The sequence below is a fragment of the Catharus ustulatus genome, chromosome 3, assembly GCF_009819885.2.
Source record: "Catharus ustulatus isolate bCatUst1 chromosome 3, bCatUst1.pri.v2, whole genome shotgun sequence".
NCBI lineage: Eukaryota > Metazoa > Chordata > Aves > Passeriformes > Turdidae > Catharus > Catharus ustulatus.
The window spans coordinates 64159524-64180619 of NC_046223.1; the positions used below are offsets into that span (position 1 = coordinate 64159524).

Here is a 21096-nt window from a genome sequence, read left to right on the forward strand (position 1 = left end):
TTCACCTGTAGGTTTTGCACTGAAGGTCATGCAGAAAGTTTGTGCCAAGGTGAAGATGGGAACCACAATTTCTGCATCCCAGGTGAGGATGCTGGGGCATCAGCTGCCCAAGGACACAAGGTAAGGTCTGGTTTAATTCCCTTCCCTTCTGCATGGATTCACAAGGCTGGTGAGCCATGGGAGCAGTCTGTGCTATGACATTAGTGCTGTCACCATGACAGTCAATTAACATAAACAAAGCAAAGTGTTTACTAAACTGGTGGGGTGGAAGAAAAACAAACCCAAAAGATTCTTTCAGGCTCACAATCCTTTTTCCAGGCTTTTCCCGCCATCCTATTATCTTTTCCAATATTCTTTCTATATAATATTGATGTCATAAAACATAACTGTAAATCTCTTCCCAAGCTACAAATTCACTATGAAACACCTTCTGGGCAATAAGATAAAATATATGACAACTTCACTGCATAGCCTCCTAGGACTGTTCCTTGACAGCTACAGTTGGAATTTTTACTCTGAATTGTGTTTTAAGAGAAATTATGTTTTGCAAACCAAGGCAGTTTATTTAAGGTAATGTTATTGAAAGTCCAATACAGATTTAATGACCACTCACAGATCTAGATAATACTGTCCAAGGACCATTTTCCAGCAAGTCCAACAGAAGCAGTTGCCATGTCCTATTAAGAAGTACTCTGATCATGAAATTATGAAAGCTCTGATCCTTTTAAAAGTCTGAACTTTTTCTCTTGCATGCTGTAAATCTGCTTTCTAGATCCTTTTAATACTGCCTTGTGGCTACAGTCAATCATTACCTTCTGCCTTTCCATGCTTTGTTTCCCATGTGCTCTTTTAATTAATCACACTTTAGTAGACTATATTGACAACGCTATAATGATGTGCCTAATTTTTGTCTTACTAGCAGGAAAACAGAGCTGGGAGGTGCCAGTTCCCCCCCACCCCCAAAGCAGGAAAATAATAACAGACTATAAACTGGTATTACAACACATGCTTTGGCTGGTGGTGCTGTCTGCTGCATGTAGCAGGGAATAGCAGCAACCCAGACAAGGACAAGGCAGCAGAGCTGATGGAGGGTGGCCACAGCAGGGTGCCTTCTTGGCTGTGCACCCAAACTGCCCCTGCATCCTTTGCAAGGAATTTTGTAACAGAAATTACAACTCTGTGTTCCATAACTGGTGCAATTGGTATTGTGTAAGTTCAGCTCTGCACAAGAGATCCAGCAAAAGAAATGAAAAAAAAAGGAATGATCTTCCTGTCTGCTCAGATAAGACACCACCTGCCTAATTCGATCAGGATGGAGTTTTGCAGTTTGTTCTCTTCTCCACTCCAAACCATATCTCAGTTTCAGATTTATTGGGACTGTGGCCTTGGTTCAATCAAAATGGAGTTCCTTGCTGGAGCCTGCAAGGGCTTTCATCCCTCCTACCACACTGCACTCATCTTCCCTCAAGAAACCAGGCTGAAGAGGAGTGCGAAGCACATGAGAAGAATATGAGCTCCTGAGCTTCTATCACCATGACTCCCCTGCCTGCTACAAGGCTCACAGGGAGCCTCTGTGTACATGCCAAACCCAGTTCTGAAGAGGCGTCTCTTGGGTTTACCATCATGATCCCCCCAAGTGAGTCTTTGGTGAGAAAAGAGTGGTGGGTGGATGGTGTTCTGCTGTGAATGAGGGCAAGATCCAGGTATCTTAAAGATAAACCAGGTATATCTTAAAATCTCTTGTACTTACTGTTTATTAGTTTGCTGATTCTCCTTTAAAAGTAAAAAGCCAAAGGATTAAATGTAATTGAATGAGTCCTCTTCTGGTCATACATTAAAAGGGGTGTTTCTTCCATGTCAACCATTATGCCATCAGAAATTCGCCTCCCTGGGTAGCATCTGGGCTCCAGGAGAGCTACTATCTTCTCTTAACCAAAGGCTTATGATAAAGGATAGAAACCTGAGTTATGAGTGCTCCCAGGATGATGACGAGTTAGGAGCTAATCTTTCCCTTGGGGTCTGAGGTCTAATTAGACAAGATCAAGGACAAGAATTAATTAACACTATTCCCATTTTACAGGTGAGTAGCAAAGAAGTGAACAAACAAACAAGTTGTATTTCTGATGTATTTAAACACCCCAAAGTAGCTTGACACCTAAAACTTTTAAAAATCAGACAAAAATGCATCCTCTAAAGTTTTGGTCCTGCAAGGGGCTTAAAGAATTTTGTTTATACAAATAATCACACTGAAGAGGAATAGTTCCTCTGTTTCCCTCAGAAGTACATCCTTAGTTCCTTTGAAGGACAAGTCCTAAGTCATATTGGTGATGACCTGTAACACTGATTTTGAAAAGCAACAGGGACTGAAAAAAGTCACGCATGTCAACAATAGCTAAAAACTATCTCTAACATGCCTAGTTCTTCTTCACTTTAAAAGTTATACACAGGAGAAAAAGAACTTTATTTCCCTTTATTTTTGCCTCCAGTTTGAACCACACGCACAGAAACACTCCACTGCAAAAGCTGGGCATATGGGGAAGCAGGTCTTACATATTTATATTGAATTATTACTTCTCTTTTGTTTTGCTGGTGGCTACTGCTATTGGGCATCCTTGGGTTTTGACAGTCACATCAAAGGAGCGGCTCTGGCGTGAGAACCGGTCAAAGTGAGCCAGATAATTAATGGATTTATTACTGAGGTCGGTTCCCATGATTGTCGGTGGGCAGCAGCCACTGCTGTGTCGTAATCCTCATTCTCTTGGTAAGGCACATACTGCCTTAAAAAGGTTTAATGATCCAATAGTGATTTACTAATGGGAATCTTTCTTGTCAGTTTAGCAGGCCTTGAAGGAGGACAGGGTGGCACATGAAGGTCAGTTTTCAGCAGTATCAAGAAATGGTTTTATTTGTTTTGTTTTGAGATTCCTGCTTGGAGCATTTTTATTCACTAACTGCAATAATAAATGGAAGGGTCAAAGTCATTGTAGATGGGCAGGTATCAGATTCTTGTTAACATGAGGAGGAAAGCAGACAGACATTGGTCACAGTAGATTGCGGCTGAAGGTCTGAGATAATTCTCTGAAAACATTCACTTCAGCTTTTATGACTGACAAAATGAAAAAGTGTGGTAAGAGGGACGGAAACAGCCTCATGAAAACGCAGCTGGTCCTGGCAGCTGGTCATCACCATCAGCCCCTGCTGGGGTGGCTGCCTGGCAAGGACCTTTTGCTAAGGTTGCCTCCCCTTTCTGCTGTGAAAGGAGGGAGGGCGACAACCAGTGGGACAGCTGCCTAAAAAGAGGGCAGGGGAGCGAAAACGAGAGGAAGCAGCTTTGCCTGCCCAGAAGGAAGGAGATACTCTTGGTGCCCAAGGAGCCAGCGTCCCCACTGCTGCTCCCCCTTACCACCCTGGTGCCTCTTCAGAAAAACAAACCCCAGAAAGGCCAAGAAAAATAAACTTCCTTCTTCTCCATCAAAATACATTTAGAAAGCAACAGAGGGAGAGGGGGTGGGGAGAAAAACAATGTTACTTTATTTTAGGGCTTGTACAATAAAGCCAAGGGTTGTGCTGGCAAATGACATTAAGAGCTATGTGAACAATCCACACACGACAGACCTCGTCTTGTTAATCAAGTTGTGAAAGTGTATCTTAAATGTCTAACTTTTGTTTTAAACTCCTTGAGAGAGTCCTTTTTCTCAAGAAAATTAAAGTTACTTTTCTCTCTGAGATATGAAAAAATTAGAGAGTTCTGCGTTAAATCAAAAGTAAGGGGGGGAAAGTGTAAGCCTTTACACGACTACAATTTTGTCTCCTTGGGTTTATATACTGCCTTGTAGATTGATAGATTGATAGATTTTCACTTACCACATAGTAATATCTATGAGTATTCTTTACAGGTAAAACAGTTTTCTTTACATCTTCCATTGAATCATTGTTTCCTAGAGTGGGTGTGGAGGTCTTGCAGTTCACATAGGCAGTGTTTGAAATTTCCTAGGAACCACAATTTCAGTATTGCACCAAGGTATTTTTTCATGCTGAAAACTTTCTTTATAGAAGAGAAAAAAATCCTGAAAATGAACTGAGTGGAAAGCAAATTCAGTCACTAACTGACAAGGACTTTCCTGTAGAGTAAGTAGTAGCACTGTTCAAACATTGTCTAAAACATTTAGCTTTGCTTGAATTCAATATTGGCAGTTGTATATCTGTAAAAAAAGGAGTCGGCCTCTTCAGACCTTGAAAGTAATTCAACCAGACATATTTCATTTTATTTCCCATAATCACTTCCTTTTGCTTCTGGTATTTGAGTATCTAGGGTAAAACACTAATTCATGTGTCCTAGATTTATATTGCCACCATGAATGCAGAAAAATATCCCTTTAAAAACAAATTATACTGACATCATCTCATAAACACCACCACTACTGAAGTCAGGGCATTAAGAGAATTTCTAAAATTAGTGTTGATTCAGGTGCTGACTGGTCCTAGTTTTAAGGGAGTGATAGATGATAAAGCCTTATCACCAGATGATTTTGACACTATTCTATTGTTTCTTCTGGTGAGTAGTCTGATTTTTTGAAAAAAAAAATAGGTCATATGTGAAAATATTATTAAGCTTGAAATCTTGTATCTCCAAAGATGATGCAAGATAGGGAGAAATTCAGTTGCCCGGCTATACATATATCATGCCTCTTAAGCAACTTGGTTTCCCAGCCATCTGCACAGGACTGGCAGAGGTGACACAGGACACAAGGGAGACCTACCCCCTCCAAAGTGATAGCTGGTGCCCAACTTAGGACATGGCAAACATTTAGACAACCGAATGATGATTAAGTGATTGTGTTTGCACATTCAAAGCACTTTACAACTTCCAGTAGCAGCAATTACCAAGATAAAAAAACAAATTAAAACCAAACACACCTTCTCCCAAAAAAGAAACCCCGCGTATTTTGTGCAAATTATCTGTCAAAAGGTTATTTCATTTATAAATTAGGAGAGGTTTGGTTTACCCTTTATTGGAGATCTCAGCATTTCTAGCACCTCCCTGGTGCTCCTCTGATTATAATTTCTGGTTATGATCAGACGTGCTGCTGCACTCATTCCTTTGAAACTTTTACACACTAGTGTCCAAGTATTTGCTGTGTAAAATGATGAAGAAGAGAAACATAACACGACTAGAAAGTTCAGTGTTGAGTAAAATTAACTCAGGTTCATGCAGTGACCTCACACAAATGAAGCTTGGATACGATACAAACAATTCTATGCCAATTCATTCATCTTTTCTTGAAGTTGAACAAAACTACCAGTTCAATCCCTCAGCTGCTCAGTTGTATGATCTCAGGCTATCTGTGCCTACAGAAGCAGATGACTAGGAGGCTGGTGACTACAGAGTTGGTAAAAGTCCATTTCACATGTATTTTCTGATCTTGTATCTTTTGACTAAAAGATGCTTGTGACCTTTTCCTGTTGTAAAGAAGAGATTTCTCGTTTACAATGGCCCTAAGAATTTGCCAAAATCCATGTCCCAGGCTTATCTCATGACATCCTGATTGAAGTACCATCTTCCAAAATAGCTACAAACATTTTGAAGGTTCACACTAAGGAGGCAGCAGCACGAGCTGGCACCTCCTGGCAGTTTTTCAGGCAGAGGTAGTCACAGCTAGGAGACAATTATTCTATTTTGAATATATGCATTCAGCCCTCAGCCACAGTAGCCGGTTTTTCTTCTAGGCAATACATAATGCCGGATTTCCTCCACTTGCAATCACAGCAAAGGAAGGACAGGCAGCACCGCCTCTCAATTGCCTGTCTCCTCTCTAGGGTAATAATCTCTCAGCAGCCTAAGTGCTTTTTATTTGCATTGCTGAGGGCTAAGGTTTTGAGCCTGCTAATGCTGAGTGACAGAATTGGTTTTTAGTTTTTTCCTTTTAAGAAAAACATTCTAAGAAATTGCATAACCTGCTTTGATCCTCTTGATAACTGGAATTTAAAGTTGTAAACCCACCCATTGAAAAGTTAGTCAAAGCCAACTGCTAACTGTTGAACAAGCAGCCTGACTTGTGTTCTTGTGGTATGTGCCATGATCTACTCTTAAATTATATAAATTACTAACTTTATTCTTCATCCAGGTCTATTCATCATTGAATGCACAATAAAGATAGAAAAGGGCTGAAGTAAAGTTGCACGCACACAGCCGCAAGTCCTAACTTTTGCATCTCGGTTATGGAAACAGCTTTCCCTTGCTCTGTTTTAAAAAACAAACTGCTTGGACACCTTCAGCTCTGACTCGTTAGCACAGCTACAATCAAAGCCACCAGAAGCTATTACCCTCTGATGTCTTTCCAACAGCACATGCGAAATATGTGTCTTCATCATTAATTTCTTTCTTGGAAAATCTTCATCCTCTCTCAGAGATGTAACATCCTCAACAGCCTAGGAATAAGCAGGCATGAAGGAAGAGCTCCTCATGTCCTCTAGGTGATTTGATTCAAACCGAACCAAACCAAACCAAAAGCCAACATAACAAGCAACAGAGGAGTCATCAGCAACTCATGGATCTGGCCTGTTTTTTGAAAGTGACAATAGGATAAGCACAAACAGGTTGCACAAATCTATCCCTGGTGTGTATCTAATCAGTGTTTTATCAAACTGCCATTCCTTTAGAAGGAGGCAGAATATTGCATTTCAGGAAACAAATGACGTTTCGAGGCACATCAATTAGATTGAAGACTTTTGGCAGAACCAAGTCAGTGGGTACCTATTTTTAAGATGATACATGCCTGGGAGACCTCCTACCAGGCTCTTTGAGGGCAGGTTAATAGTTAACAGTTTACAGTGAAGCAGGGGTGCAACCTGCTCTTTCATGCAAATAAACCCCACTTTTTATCTACCAGCCATTAATGTCCTCTTTTTTCCTTGAAAATACACATTTAAAAGTGAATGATACCTCATCTGTATGCTGCTGAATATGCCAGAACAGCAGTACAGCATTTTCTGCCCTTAACAAAAAAATGTCATATTCCCCCACAAACAACACTACTTCAAAGAATATCAAGGTTGATTAACAGCTGCAAGACTTCTTCCTTCTCTTTTGTACATTTTTTCAGGTGAATGACAACCCCATCTCACTTAAGTGCTGGAGACCAGCTGATTGAGGCAGGGATGGGTTCCAGGTATTGTATGTGGGAGAAAGGATGATGGGGAGTGAGCCACCAAGCTGAGGCTGCTGAGACTTTTGATGATGGGTGAAGTGTCTGTCTGGCTGTAGTGTGATCCCATTTTTCTGTGCCTCAGTCTTGCCAGCTGTTATTTCAGCATTCAGACATGTACAACTTTGTCCTCATCCTTATAAACATAGCTTTCCACAATTTCCACAGAGGGGCTTAGAAGGTTTGATGAAGCAATAACAAACCCTTGCCTCAGTGAGAACTGTCAAATTAGAAGACCAGAACTTGACGTAAAAATTGCCTCCTCTCATTCCATATATTTACAGATTAATGATGTCATTGCATTAACATTTTCACCTTCTGAACCTATCGGAAAGCTGAACCTAGAAACCTCAATGATTTTTGGGGCTCTCCAGGATGAACAGATACGCTTGTATCATTAAGCATACCATCAATGCAGAGGCAGTTTGCAAGCTTGAAAAACACTGCTGCTTTGCTATTCTTTCTCTGCCTGTTCCAGAGCATGCTGGACAAGATGGGCTTCCTGGTTGAGCAAGGGGAACAGAAGAGTACAGAGTAGCCAACAGGATAGTTACCAGGGGCAGAAAACAAATCTGAGTCCACAAGTATTCCCTAAAAGCAAACAAATACTGCAACAAATCATCCATAAAACGCAGTCAAAAAGGACTTCATTTAATTAGTGATATGTAAAGACTTTTGCATAGAAAAAAGGTTAACAAAGTAATGCATAAAAGACCAACTAGGTACAGTATTTTTAAAACAAATATTTTAAAGTATATTTTGCATAATGTTTAACATTTTCAATGCTTATTGCTTTCTCCACACAGCAGAGAAATCAAGTGCATAATAATACATGCTGTGTTTTATTTTTATTTTCTTTTTTTGTTTTTACATAAAATCTCTAGTTCTTGACTGGTTGTATTAAAATACTTAGGTTATTTTAAGTCACTGTAATAAAAAATGAAAGCAAATCATTTGATGCAGCACTAGTTATCTGGGTATTAACAAAATAATTTACTCACGTCCCATTAATACATTCATTTTGGTTTGGAATCAAACCCACATTACAATGTTGGCTTGTTAACAGCCAATTTAAAAATCGTCCCTACCACAACTTCATTCATACCCAGAGTGATCATTCTCCCAGAAGTTGATAGTGAAAAGGAGAGGGATCTTGCACTGAATCGGCTAAAAGTGAATGTCCAAATAGAGCTAAATAATTTAAGTTGAACTCTTAAAACACTGAGTCTCTTGTATTGGCATGAATCAACTGTATCCAAGTGTGCACACTTTAAATAGGTGGTTACTTCTGGGTGCATGACAAATTCACTGTTTGTGCAGATAGGAGCTAGCACCATGTTTAAACCATAAAAATGGGTGCCTCAGGGCTCACAGGCAGTGCTGAAATGTACATTAATCCCGGCACTGATAAGATAATTGCTTTTGCCAGTGCTATGCTAGACGTCACAATTTGGCAAGTCTGTACAAAGAAAGTGAACTAAGGAAGCGAGAACTAGGCCTGTCAAACTAAACATTCTTCCTCAGCAATCTTTTGGCTAAAAAAAACCTCTCCCCTTCAAGAGCACGCTCTGCCTTGGAAAAGTATCCTAGTTCTGAAGTTGAATGCAGAATTCCGCCTCTCTCCCATACCATTTCCATACCTGTGCAATGTTATTTGTTTTAGCAGAACACACACACATATATATATTTATTTATTATTTTTTCAATGTCAGGCACTTATGAAACTGGAACTCCTTTTCTAGCCTGGGGAGACCTGGTAGATGCAAACCCTCACCTCTCTGCCAAACAAGGATGCATAGCTGGAGATCTATTAGTTCTAATATCTACGTATTTCTACGTATTTTGCAGGAAACCTCTATGTGACGATATGATCGCACTGTTATGAAAGCCATTGGTGCTCCCTCAAGGCGCCTCCAGCAAGACAGACGGAGAAGAAGAAGAAGAAGAAGAAGAAGGTGTCTCCCCAGGTCCTCTCCGGCTCCTGCAGTGAGGCGCACCGGGTCCCGGTGCGGCTGTGGGGATGTGGGCTCGTGGCTGTGAGCACATGCACGCCGAGAGGGACAGCAGGGGGCTGGAGGGGGAAGAGGTGTGTGCGGGGGGAGACTTACTCTAAAAGGCTCCAACTTCAGTCCCCCAGGGTCGGTAGGGCTTGGTGCCGCCCGCGGCGCCAGCCTGCTGCGGGCTGGCGGCTGACACGGCCAGCGGAGGGGTGATGGCGGTGGCCGCAGCCACGGCGGCGGCGGCCGCGCTGGGGGGGAGCATGGGGAAGGTGCCGGTGAAGGACAGCGGGAAGCTCTGCGCTGCAGCCGTGGCCGCTGCTGCCGCGGCGTGAACGGTGGCCGACAGGGACAAGAGGGAGGTGGAGAGAGGAGGGACACAGGGAGCGATGCTGCCGGCGGAGGGGACTCTGAGGGCGGCATCGGCGTGGGCGAAGGTGGCGGTGAGCAGCGCGGAGCCGTGCGGAGGCACGTCCGAGGAGAGTCTGCACGGCGCGGCGTCCGAGGCGTGGAGTCCGTTCGGCTGCAGCAGGGCGGCCGGCAGGTGGTGGAAGGCGGCTGCCCAGTGGTGAGGGTGCAAGGCGTGGTGGTGGTGGGCCATGGACGAGGTCATGGCAGCAGCTTCCCTCTGAGAGGCACAGGTGCTCAGGTGAGACACGAGTCTGACGCGCAGCGGGTCGGATGTGTCGAGACCTTCCACCGAAGTCAGGTACCTCGCCACTTCTGTCAAGCACTCCCGGAAGCCGATGCTCATGAAATCCATGGCCAGGGAATGAGCGTCAAAATAACCTGCAAGGGGAGGGCAAAATATTTGCTGAATATGGAGCTGGCCAACCCAGTCCTGGCTCAGTCACCGCATTTGCCATTCATGGGTTAAGATGAGCAACAGGAGAAATTTGTTCTCTGGTCTGCAAATGATCTCTGACACCATACCTGCAATGTAATAGGCTGCAGTTGTTTACACAGACAATATACAAATGAAAAGAAGTAAGACTGTAAGACATTTTAAAAGGTACACGATGCCTCTCCTGAAATTCCTCAGCAAGCTGCTGCAGTACAGTGTTGATCCTGTATGTGTGAATGAGATGCTTATCCACACAAAGAAACAGGCTGGAGATCAGAGAGCTTGCATGTACTACCCTGCCTTTTCTTCCCTACACTGGCATTCATCCTAATGCTTTCAAACTATTTCTTGACATGGTGAGTTCTTGTAGCTGCTGCTGGGGTCCCATCTACTTCACAGAGTCATTAAGACAATATGACATACGATGTTGCTTAACTACAAACAAAAAACATCTTGTGATGACTCTGCACACACACAATAAAAAGCTTTACTGAGAAAACGTTTTATGTAATGCCATTGCTAATTTGGAGATGGAAGACTGACAGTCATATGGCCCATGAGGTATTTCAACAAACAGCAACTGGAGCTCCACAGGCTTGGGACAAGAAAGCATTTGAAAAAATAAAAGTCTTATTAAATGCACATGAAAAGATATTCCCTTTCTAAAAGGGTTGAGCATAAAATCTTGTGTTTAAGTTGCAGCTCTTCAACAACAAAAACCTATTCTAGCTTTTGGAATTTTCCTATTTTAGTTTAAATGCTGTCTCCTCGGGGGAATATTATCCCATCCACTCCCAAGTTAGCATGGTGTTTTTCCTCTCACTTTCAATGAAAATTTTTAAGTATGCACGACTGTGATGTGTGTCAGTATATAAAGATCAAGTGCCCCTCTTACGGTGGAATGTGGCAGCAATGCCTTGTACTCTGTCATGAAATAATTTCTGCCTTTCTGAAAAATGCTAGCACTTTAGATGGTTTTTTTCACTTGGATCAATTTCCAAGCTAGAAAGAAGCGTTTCCGCCGCTGGATGCCCACATTGTAGAATTAACTCGGGCACATTTATCGATGTTGCTCCAAATCCCCTGCCCATTACACGCTCCATCTTGCCAAAACACGATGGCGCTTTTGCTGCAGGCCTACTTGCCCATCTGAACCTGGGAGAAACTCTGGCTCGGCCAGCAGATTAACAAGCGTGAGGAGTTGAGGACTCCTGTCTGCAAGCACTGACTTCTCACAGCTTTCTTCCTGCCACGTCCACTGTGACCAAAGGTTTGAGTGAACTCCCGTGAAAGAAAGGCCAGGCGTGCCGGCAGTGGTGAGATAGCAGGGCACCTTCTCGGGTGCCAGTCAGCCTGGCGTGGGGACTGCTTCTGTGCCGGAGGCTCCAGGACCTCCAGCAGCTTCAGAGGGGCTGACGCACAGCCAAAACCACTTCCCAGCTCTGGCCACGAGTCAGCCAGCCTGGGAGTCCTGAGAGCACTCGGCTCAAGCCAGGGCTTCCCGGCCTCCCTCCCTCCAGACTGGAAGAGATATGGGGGATGTGGTTGTCACCAGCTTCCCCTGAGTCTGAGCTGCTGGCTCTGTGACAAGCTATCCCAAAGCCCTGGTGATCCTGGCTCCCTTTCAGTCTCCTATGGTGGCCGAGACATGAAAACAGAGGGTAGATGAGAGCTGGGACTCCCAGGCTCCATTATATTTTGATGGTTATCTTTTCCCAGTTTCCCCTTCACTGGCTTCCCCCTTCTGAAAGAGACTTTAAAATGTTGTTTCCCATTTCTTTTCCTACCCAAGGACATCCTCCCCCATGTGCACATGCCAGTGTTTTGTAGTGAACAGGAACTCTTGGTTTCACCTCATCTGTCCTGGTAACCCACCTGTGTTGCACACAGTCCACAGGTCACTTGAGCTACATGAACCCATGCACTGACCCAGGTGTCACTAACTCAAGATTAAATTTGTAGTGAAGCTGCAATAAAACCTCACTGAGTTCTCTGCAAGCAACTCACTGTTGACAAATCACTCCTCCACTTGGTGCTTGCTTGCACCATCAGCAAAAAGCCCTGGCCTTAGGCCAAAGTAATAACTCAATGTGAACAGGAGACCACTGTCCACACCTGCGTCAGGGCAGCGGAAATACAGAACCTGCACAGGACCTCAGAGTCATTTGCCTGCCTGCCCAGGCAGCTCTGAAAAGCAGAGAAGGGACAGAAGCCATGTCACTTTTTTTTCTGCTGTGCCCACCTTGGGATCAGTGTGCTGAGCAGCGGCCAACCCCATCCTGACTTGCCAAGCCCCATCCATTCCCCATCACGGATGTCCTCCTTTCTGTGTGAAGAAGAGGACAGTCCTCAATGCAGGGAAGCATGTGAGTATCAGGACCCACAGAGAAAGGAGAAATCTCCTTTCTGCAGTAATAAATTTTTGCCCCTTGTAAAAATGATGAAAATCTTTTTTTTGCTGATACAAAAAAACCCCTCTGTCTCACAAGATTAATTACAAAGTGGGAGTAACTATACTTGCAAATACAATCAACATCTACTTTAAAAATACTTTAAGAAATTACATTTAAAACTGTAAGTTAGATTGCAAAGTAAAATGTTAAGTGAGCAGGAAATGCAGGCTTAAACTTTGCCCAGTACTAATTCTCAAACCTCTTTTTTCTTACAGTTTCTTAATCTGTGCAGTGAGATTACTCTTATCTCTAGGACAGAAGGAGCAGATAAAGTTGCAGTATTTGTGAAGCAATGGGGTATCACTGTGATGGGCCACCCACTGTGGATCATGGTGTGAAAGGCAGTTGCAGAAATACGCCTGCATTGCCTCTCCCCGCACCACAACACTTCATCCTTCCCCGCACTGCCACAGCTGTGCCGGTGTCAGCTGGGGCAGGAGAGACATGGCAGCAGAGACCAACCAAGGAAGAAAGCAGACTGCAAGACCTGGGACTCCTAACAGCATCCAGCTTGTCCAGCTGCAGCCAGAGGCTGGGCTCCACTAACATCTCTCTCTGTCCCACAGCTCCCATCCCAGGCATTTCATCCCTTGCCCCACTCAGCCACCTGACCTGACCCATTTATAAAAAAATCCCCTGCATACTTTTTTTGGGTGGGGAAGCAGGGGAAGGAAGCTTCCTGATAAATTAGGTCTCCATTTGGGTTCACCTCCTGGCTGTCCCGCTGCCAGTGCAAACATTGGAGGGGTGGCAGCGTGACGTGGGGGTCAGGCTGGGATAGCTGAGCTGCACATCGCGTGGGGAGGATGAAGCGAAACAGCCACCACTTCCCTCAGCAGCCGAGCACTGTGTGCTCCATGCGCCCAGGGAGACAGAGCTTGTGCAACAACAGCATGCAACCACACACTCAAAGCAGGCACCATCACTCTGACACACAGAGGATCCGAATGACCTGAATACAAACTGCACAGCCATGATCAATTCTGGCGTTTCATAACTTTCAAGAGCGGAGCTTTAGCAACTATAGTGCTTTCTCAGGGACTTTTTACATATATACATTAATTTTCTTTTAAAATTTTGTACATTTTCTGAGGAATCAAATCCTTGTCTTGTTACCTGATGGGCAATAAAATTCCTTTCATCTCTTATTAAACAAGTTACCCATAAATTTTAAGCTTAGATGGACTCCTAGAAAAAACTCCTTAACACTAGAAAAAAAGTATTTCAGCTTGGTGTTAATTTTCACAAATAACAAAACACCAGCCTTTACCATGTTTGCCTATAGCCATCTGTTGTTAGGTATACACTGATTCCAAGCTGAATTTTTTAATTGCTGCAAGGTACAGAGAGGAGCTTAATTCAGTCATGTCCTAAAAACTTTGATTAAAAAAAAAAAAGAGAGAGAAAGCAGCAGTTTCTCTTCTAGCCTTTACCTATATGGCACAGTGGGTGAGTGAAGAATCAGCTGGTTTCCATTACAACAATTCAAAGCATGGTCACGGCTGATGGCATGGGACGTGGGACCATGCTTACGGAATGCCAGCAAGTTTTTCGCTCCAAATAAGTTCCAAAATCATGACTACACAGAACACCTCGTGGGTGGCTGAAACTATCTGGCCTCCAGCCTTGGGGCTGTCAGCTTGCACAAGCGAGGTACGCTCGACTCCCAGCGCTCGGCTGATCTAATGGGTCAGCCAGTGCAGCCACTGTGTCACGCCAGCACCCATTAACAGGGAGCCACGCTGGCCTCTGACACACAAATACAGTATAGAAATGTGAGTGCAGAGAGCATTGCCTGCCCGTCTGCTTCATGGGATACCTGGAGCTACATAGAGCAAGTCTGGGATTTGTTATGGTGAATGAGATGCTCTAACCTGGAACTGAAAAGTCTTTCCAGAACAAAGGGAATATTTAAACATAAATTAAAGTTCTTCTCCGTTCACTTGCTTTGGTATAGCGGCTCAATAATGAGGTTTAGCATCAGGTTTTTTGCTACACAATTGTTGCCACAAACCTCCTGTTTATGTTTGGTGTTTGTGTATTTGTTTTGTCTCCCTGTGCAGATTTCAGTGCTCTTTGGAAACCCCAAACAAATCTCTGACTGGGCTGCCTGTGAATGAAGCCTTTACTCCCACAGTGTTATGAAAGCAAACACAAGCCCAGGGTCAAGTGCTTCTTTTGTCCCAGTAGCTCTTTCCCACGAGTTCAATCCTGCCATTAGCATTGATTTCCACTCCTTTAATCTGGAAACGCCTATCACAGCTCCTCAAAGCACTATTTTTAATGAGATTTCCCCAAATATTAGAAAAAAAAAATCATTGGCTCCTTACCTTTCCCTCCTGTTGCCTGCAGCATCTTCAGATGATCCACTGTCATTTGCAGTATTTCTGCTTTTTCTAATTTGGCAGATCCCTTTGAGATAAGAAATACATATAAGTAAAGGCTTACAAGTACTACAAACTTTAATTTGATATACTTTCCACTGAGCTCAGCCTTATGGTTTCAATTTCCCCTATCATTAGGACATTCTCAGCTTAATTCTTTCGTAAGCATCTGCTTCCCAGACTTTGTCTAAGGACTAATACCGTCTCCTTAATTTCCCTTTATTAGGGCTACATCTCAGCACAGCTCTGGCCTTGAAGGTAGTGTAGAGATGACATCTTCATGAAACGACAGAAATACGGAACTTTCTGGATTTCCTTTTTAACAACAAACACAAGTGGAGAGCTGGCAGGAGGGATCTTTGTGGCCACAGACTAAGACCCTTATTTTTTGTGCTATTGCCGGTAGGTGTCCCTGCGGACACACACCCAACACTGTCCCTCTCTTCACGGCCTGTTCATTTTCAACGTGTCACTTGGTTGTTGAATATTCCATTCTCATTTTTTGACTGAAAAAGCTGCCACGCAGTCCACTATATTTTAAGTTAGCGAGAGGCCTACTTTGCAAGGACTAAATAGTGTAAGAGTGTAACTCCTCTGTCAGTAAAAATATTTTCTGACACTGAGAGGGCCTCACAGAGCTACAAGAGACACTGGAAAAGTACAAAATACAACTCAAAAGATAGTATTAGTATATCAATGTATAAATAAAACTGTTTTGCTTGGTAGCATTTCCTTTGATGTTATTCCAGCACAAGAGATCATCCCTTGCCATCAGTTAAAATCAGGGCTGTGCAAGCTGCAGCCATCAGTGGATCGCATCCTGCAAGCCAATTTTTTTCTCTTAGTTGTCATCTGGGCCACCTCACCCAGGTTGCACATTTTCGAGCTGGGCAAAGCTCACACAGCACAGCCCCGCTTCAGAGCACTCATCTCTGCCACACTCAGGAGCAGCACTGTAGCTTGGGGAGGGAGGGAGGGAGGGAAGCGGAAGCGAAACTAAACCTCCAGCTTGGAAACTCCAGTGAGCTGAATGTCAAGGAGCTGGGAAAGGACTGATGACTTTGTCCTTGGCATATTGCAGGAAAACGAGGGGACTTTCTGATTCAAATACAGCACATGCTCATTTTTACAGCAGTGCATTTTTTTCAATCTGCTTATTGCTTTCAACACTTTCCTCGTACCAAGGTTGATGCGCATGTGAATTTTTGGTCAGAATTCCCCATTTTACATGCAACTACATCCTGTCGTTTTCTCAGACTTCATCTTTTCCATAGACACAGGACAAGACGTCTCAGTGAGAGTGACTAATAGCTAAAAACTGCATGGTGCTGGGTAATTTCCAAGGGCTCTGTAGGACTTGTTTTATAATGTTTGTGGTTTTCAAAAAATAAACAATAAAATGGGACAAACAACTGTTGTCTCTTGCCCCTGTTTATCTAGCTGAAAATATCCCTGTCACTATTTTGCCAGAACCAACGCAAGGGCACAGTGACAACTACCAGTTACTAAAAATCACATTGCAGGTGACACAAGTGATGCTCTCAACCAATACTTTAAATTTATTTTTTTAAGCCATCTTTTGCTCAGGCCAGGGACGAAACGGGCCTAATACGGTGCGGTATTTGCCACGTAGTTACCACTTACGTTCAGCACCTCCCAATCCTGCTCTCAAATTTTACTTTCTGGGTTTTTAAATTTTACTATTACAAGGAAGTCAGGTTATTTATTTTCAGATTTTTCATTTTTATTGAAACATAGTGTCAGTTGCAGACATCCACAGATCTTCAGACACTTCCAGCAAAATAGGAACGAGGTTAAATATTGAATCAAAGCCCAAAAAATGAAATTCAAGATATGGAAAAAAAATAATTTGAATGGAAAAACCAAAATACCCTTTTTAATTTTTTTTTTTTACAAAACATTGTATTCAAAGTTCTTGGTCTGTAATTTCACGACCAAGGAGTTGAGCCAAAGTTAACTGGATCCTTCCAAACTTCCTACTAAATACTTTCTCACTGAAAGTCTGAATATATCACTGACTTCACTAGCTCACACAACATGGGCCTATTCCACCTCTTAATGCATTGATTCTAAAGAGTCATCTTAAAACATGAATAATCCACACTGTCTGCTCCCTTTTCAGGAAACTGGACTGATTAGTTTGCAAAGGAAAGCATAGATTTGAAAAAAAAGTCTCCTAAAGTAGCGGCAAAGTAAATTCTATTTAAAGATTTAGACAGAAGGCTAATTTACATACAGGTTTGGGGAGCTGTGTTGGGTTTGTGTATTTTTATTTTTTATTTAATATGGACTAAAGCACATTTTTAACAAAACCACTACTGGAATTCATCGAAAGAACAGAGGCAACATGAACACAGTTACCCTTAAGGGAAAAACAAGCCAAAGAATGGAAATGTTTTTCAGCCTTATAATGAATTATGTTTCTAATAGTTTTGCCACAACAAAGCATTTTATTGAAATGCCTGCTTTGTGCCAGATCAGGACACATTCAGTATTATTTTAATGAGATTTACAAGAGAACTAACATTGCCAGATGAGATACAGAATTTATTTTAAAAAAAAAAAAAGAGCTTACTTGTTTTTCAAAAGCAGTTGGCACAAGCCGCCTCAGCTCTGATAAACTGTTATTTATACGATCACGGCGCCTTTTCTCTATAATCTATTCCCAAAAAAACAAAACACATTAAGTTTATAAAAATGAAGGGTAAAATCACAGCACACATGCAAACTGTCAGATGCAAAAAAAAAAAAATTAAATTAAACATACCCCTCTTCTTTTCTTTCTGGCCATGATCTGAGATGTTGTTGTTGGGGAATTTGATCTAATGACAGAACCATTACTTTGCCTGTGGAACAATAAAAGTTTGTCAGGTGCTGCACAACTTGACACCGCTCTTTGAAGACACCTTAGGTCACCATATTACGTATGCATAGTCCCTCTCATGCCATTTTCAGTGCTTTTAAATGTGCCTTGCATTGCACAGTGTTTTTGAAGACAGTGACACATTTCAGTTTTGACTGCCCCAGCATACATTTTGAATTGACAGATTACTCTGTTGGAAATAAAGTCCTTTTCTGGAGACAGTTCACTGTTCAGCACATCATATTTCATTTTCTTTGCATATAAAGACCTGCCTACCAAGTACAGGCTGAAGAACCAGGCCCAAATCCACATGAACCATCTCTATATGGCAACAGCAGTGGTGAGTGGACATACCCAATGACACAACCCCTGCCAGGCCTGCAGGGTTTTGACGTTGCTGCCCATTGCTACACAGTCAGTAGATGCTCAAGTACGATGCCAGGTGCCCAGCCTGGCCCTGCTGCATTGTCCAGTAGCAGGAGCAAAATTCAAAATCCGCTTTTAAACCTATACTACCCACGAGTACGAAGTTGCCTTTATTTCATCATAAGCACATGAAAAAAAAAATCCGTATATTTTAATACTCATTTAGCCACTTATGAGGATGAGATGGAGCTCTGGTGTATGAACCTCTAAATCGGCAGGAGCAGCCCCGAAAGCCCCTCGGCGTCCCCGCAGCGCGCCCAGCCCGACCCTCCCCGGGCAAACACCACCGCTCGCCCTCGGCGCGCACGGCGGCTCTGCTGAAGTTCAGCTACTGAGGATCCCTGCTAACTTTCCACGGCTCATTTCCCACTGGCGCCGGTTCCCTTGGGTTGCTCGGCCTGATCAGGAGCGATTTTGGAAAAGGTCTGATTGCAAATGGCAAATTAAGCGGAGCTAATGAACCGCAGCCCTGTGGCTCACAAGAGCTACTGGAGCGCTGCGCGCAATTTCGAGGCTCGGGCAGTCCAAGCGCGGGGCTCATTTCTGGTGGGCTCCGAGCGAGCTGCCAGCTGACCTGGAGGGGGACACAACACCTCTGTCCTTGGGGGGCCGCCCCCCCAGTCCCATCCCAAGGCGGTGTCCGGGTCTCCCCCTCGCCCTGCCCCAGCTCGGGGCGCACCCCGGCTCGCGCCACCGACGGAGACGGCGGCCCCGGGGCTGCCCCACTCACCCCGAGTAGTTGTTCTCGCTCCCCACGTCTATAGTCTCGTCCATATCGCTGTCTGAGGTAGTTTCCTCGCAAGGTCGCTTCATCGTGTGCACGGCGCGGGGGCAGAGATAAATAAATCCGGGGAGGGGGGGATGGGGGGGGTGCTGCGGGCACGGCACGGCTCGGCACAGCACGCCTCCGCACCGCCACCAGAGCAAACCCTCTCTGAGGCGCTTTCCCACGCCGCGGCACAGCCTCAAGCCCAACGGCCCGCCCCCGGCAAGGCCCGCCCTGCCGAGGGTGACGGGCGGGGGCCGCCCACCGCCGGGGCGCGGAGCCGTGCGGAGGAGCGGGCGGCCGCCCGGCGGGGGCCCCGCCGCCCTCGGCCCACGGCGGGCGGGGAGCGCCGCCGGCACGGGGCCGCGCACGGAGGGAGGGGCGCGGGGCTCCGAGCATCCTCAGGGCTCGCCCTGGAGGAGAAGGAACAGCGCTGGCTCCCAGCCCTCCAGTGCTGCCGGGCGAAGAGGGGTGGCTGGAGTCGCTCCGCTGGCTGACTCTCACCAGGCATTTGGGAAGATCTTGCTCCCCCCTGCCAGTAATACGCGAGCCGGATCAGCTCCCTGCCCAGTGCTCCGCAGCCCCGGGCGGTGGCAGCAGCCCCGGTCTCCTCTCTCGTGGTGCCGCGAGCTGTGTTATCGGGCACAGGAGAGCGAGTTGGAGAGCTATGTAAATCCCGGGGAATGTACAAACCCCTCCCGGCCGGGCGCGCGTCCCCGGCCGCCCCGTCCCGCTGGGCTCACGGGCGCGCCGAGGGCTAGCGGGCGCTTGCAGGGCCGGGAGCCAAGCGCGGCGATAATCCCTGCTGGGAACGACTTGGGAGGAAGTTTAGCGTCTAGCTTACCGGAGGGTCTGTAGCAGGCGGGTTTTATTTTGCTTTTGTTTTGGATTTCCCCACCCCGTTTGTTTGTGTTTTCAAATTCCAGATTCCTGACAAAATACGTTCGGAGTGGTATGTTCTCCGCAGAAATTAAATCTTTCAACTGTGGTGACTGTCCCTGTCTGCCTGTTCCCCCCTCCATCCCCTTTGCCACCTTCCTACGAATGTTTTTCTCCCGCCTGTGCTGTCGGACGCTGGCCGAGAGGGGCCGGGACGGGGCGGGGAGGGTTCGGCACCAGCTTGGACACCGCCGCCTTATCCTGGCCCTCAGCAGCCCGGAGCACTCGAAGGCTAGCGGCGAGGGGGCTGCCCTTGCTGCGACTCGGTGCCCTGTCGGGACAGGGGCAGCCCTCTGGCCGCCCCGCCTGGCCGCCCGGGGCCGCGGCTGCCCGAGCTGGGCTCCGGGGAGCAGCACCTGCCGGAGACGGACGCGGGCAGCAGCTGCCGGTGTCGCCGCAAATCGACAGAGCGACGAGGAGTCTCCCCTCCAGCGCGGCGTGGTACCCACCGTGGTACCGGGGCCGCCCCGCTCTCGCCTCTCCGGGTTTCCAGGCGGCGACAGCGCAATGCTGCTCCGGACAGGGGGAGGGAGGAAAGAAGGGCCGGAGGGGCCCATGACTCCGGCTTTCCTTTCGGGGCAGGCTGCGAGCTCGACGGGCCGGAGGCAGCAGGCACCTTCCCGGCGCGGCCCCGCTCGCTGCCGGTGCCGCTTCTGCCTGCGGGCGGAGTTTACCCCGGCTGCTTTATATTTAGCAGCCGACGGTACCAATGACTCAGTTTTCCACTCGGTTAAATCCCGTGGAAGGTACAGGTGGTTTGGTTCGTTCGCGGGTGTGCGTGCGGCAAAGGGCCATTGCGAAAGAGAAACCGGCGCCAGCCCTTTTGTACGCCGACATCCGCCATCTCTGCAATTATATTTGGTGGCACGTCGGGTGTTTGCCCTTTCATGTGGATGTTGCTACTATGTAAAGGAACAGCGGGATTTCATGCCTCATTGCCCTACCGGGACATCCTTTTCATGCCCGTGTTTGCAGAGTTACTAAAAGCTCCGCGGCTACTCACTCGCAACAGAAGCGAGCGTCCGCGGGAATGGCGAAGACAGCTCCAGGGAACTTGCATTCCCCACAATGGCCCCTTTGATGGGATCTGAACAAAAAAACAAACCAAAACACAACCCACCCCCCCCACCAAAAAAAAAAAAAAAAAAGTCAAACAAAAACCAAACCAAAAACCCACGAAAAAAATCCCCAGGAACAA

The 21096-nt window shown here is 45.6% G+C and overlaps 1 protein-coding gene across 2 annotated transcripts; it reads right to left on the bottom strand.

The window, feature by feature from the left end:
- Positions 1-7835: 7835 nt before the first annotated feature.
- HEY2 (hes related family bHLH transcription factor with YRPW motif 2) lies at positions 7836-20543 on the bottom strand. Of its 2 annotated transcripts, none has more exons than XM_033056169.2 (5): positions 20348-20543; positions 17672-17750; positions 17480-17563; positions 14830-14911; positions 7836-9991 (listed from the first exon to the last, which is right to left on the bottom strand). In XM_033056169.2, the coding sequence occupies exons 2-5, from the start codon at positions 17693-17695 to the stop codon at positions 9315-9317; spliced, it is 867 nt and encodes a 288-aa protein (XP_032912060.1). In that variant the 5' UTR covers positions 17696-17750; positions 20348-20543; the 3' UTR covers positions 7836-9314. The 2 variants fall into 2 exon arrangements, with proteins under 2 accessions (XP_032912060.1, XP_032912059.1); XM_033056168.2 differs by lacking the exon at positions 20348-20543 and adding an exon at positions 18924-19089.
- Between the last annotated feature and the right edge of the window lie 553 nt (positions 20544-21096).

Bases quoted from the DNA above. Each gene is read 5' to 3' on its own strand.
- HEY2 (XM_033056168.2), bottom strand. From the start codon at position 19,006: ATGAAGCGACCTTGCGAGGAAACTACCTCAGACAGCGATATGGACGAG. The intron at 17,751-18,923 runs GTGAGTGGGGCA...ATTGTTCCACAG, and splicing joins AGCGAGAACAACTACTCGGG to GCAAAGTAATGGTTCTGTCA. The intron at 17,564-17,671 runs GTATGTTTAATT...TTTTGGGAATAG, and splicing joins CCAGAAAGAAAAGAAGAGGG to ATTATAGAGAAAAGGCGCCG.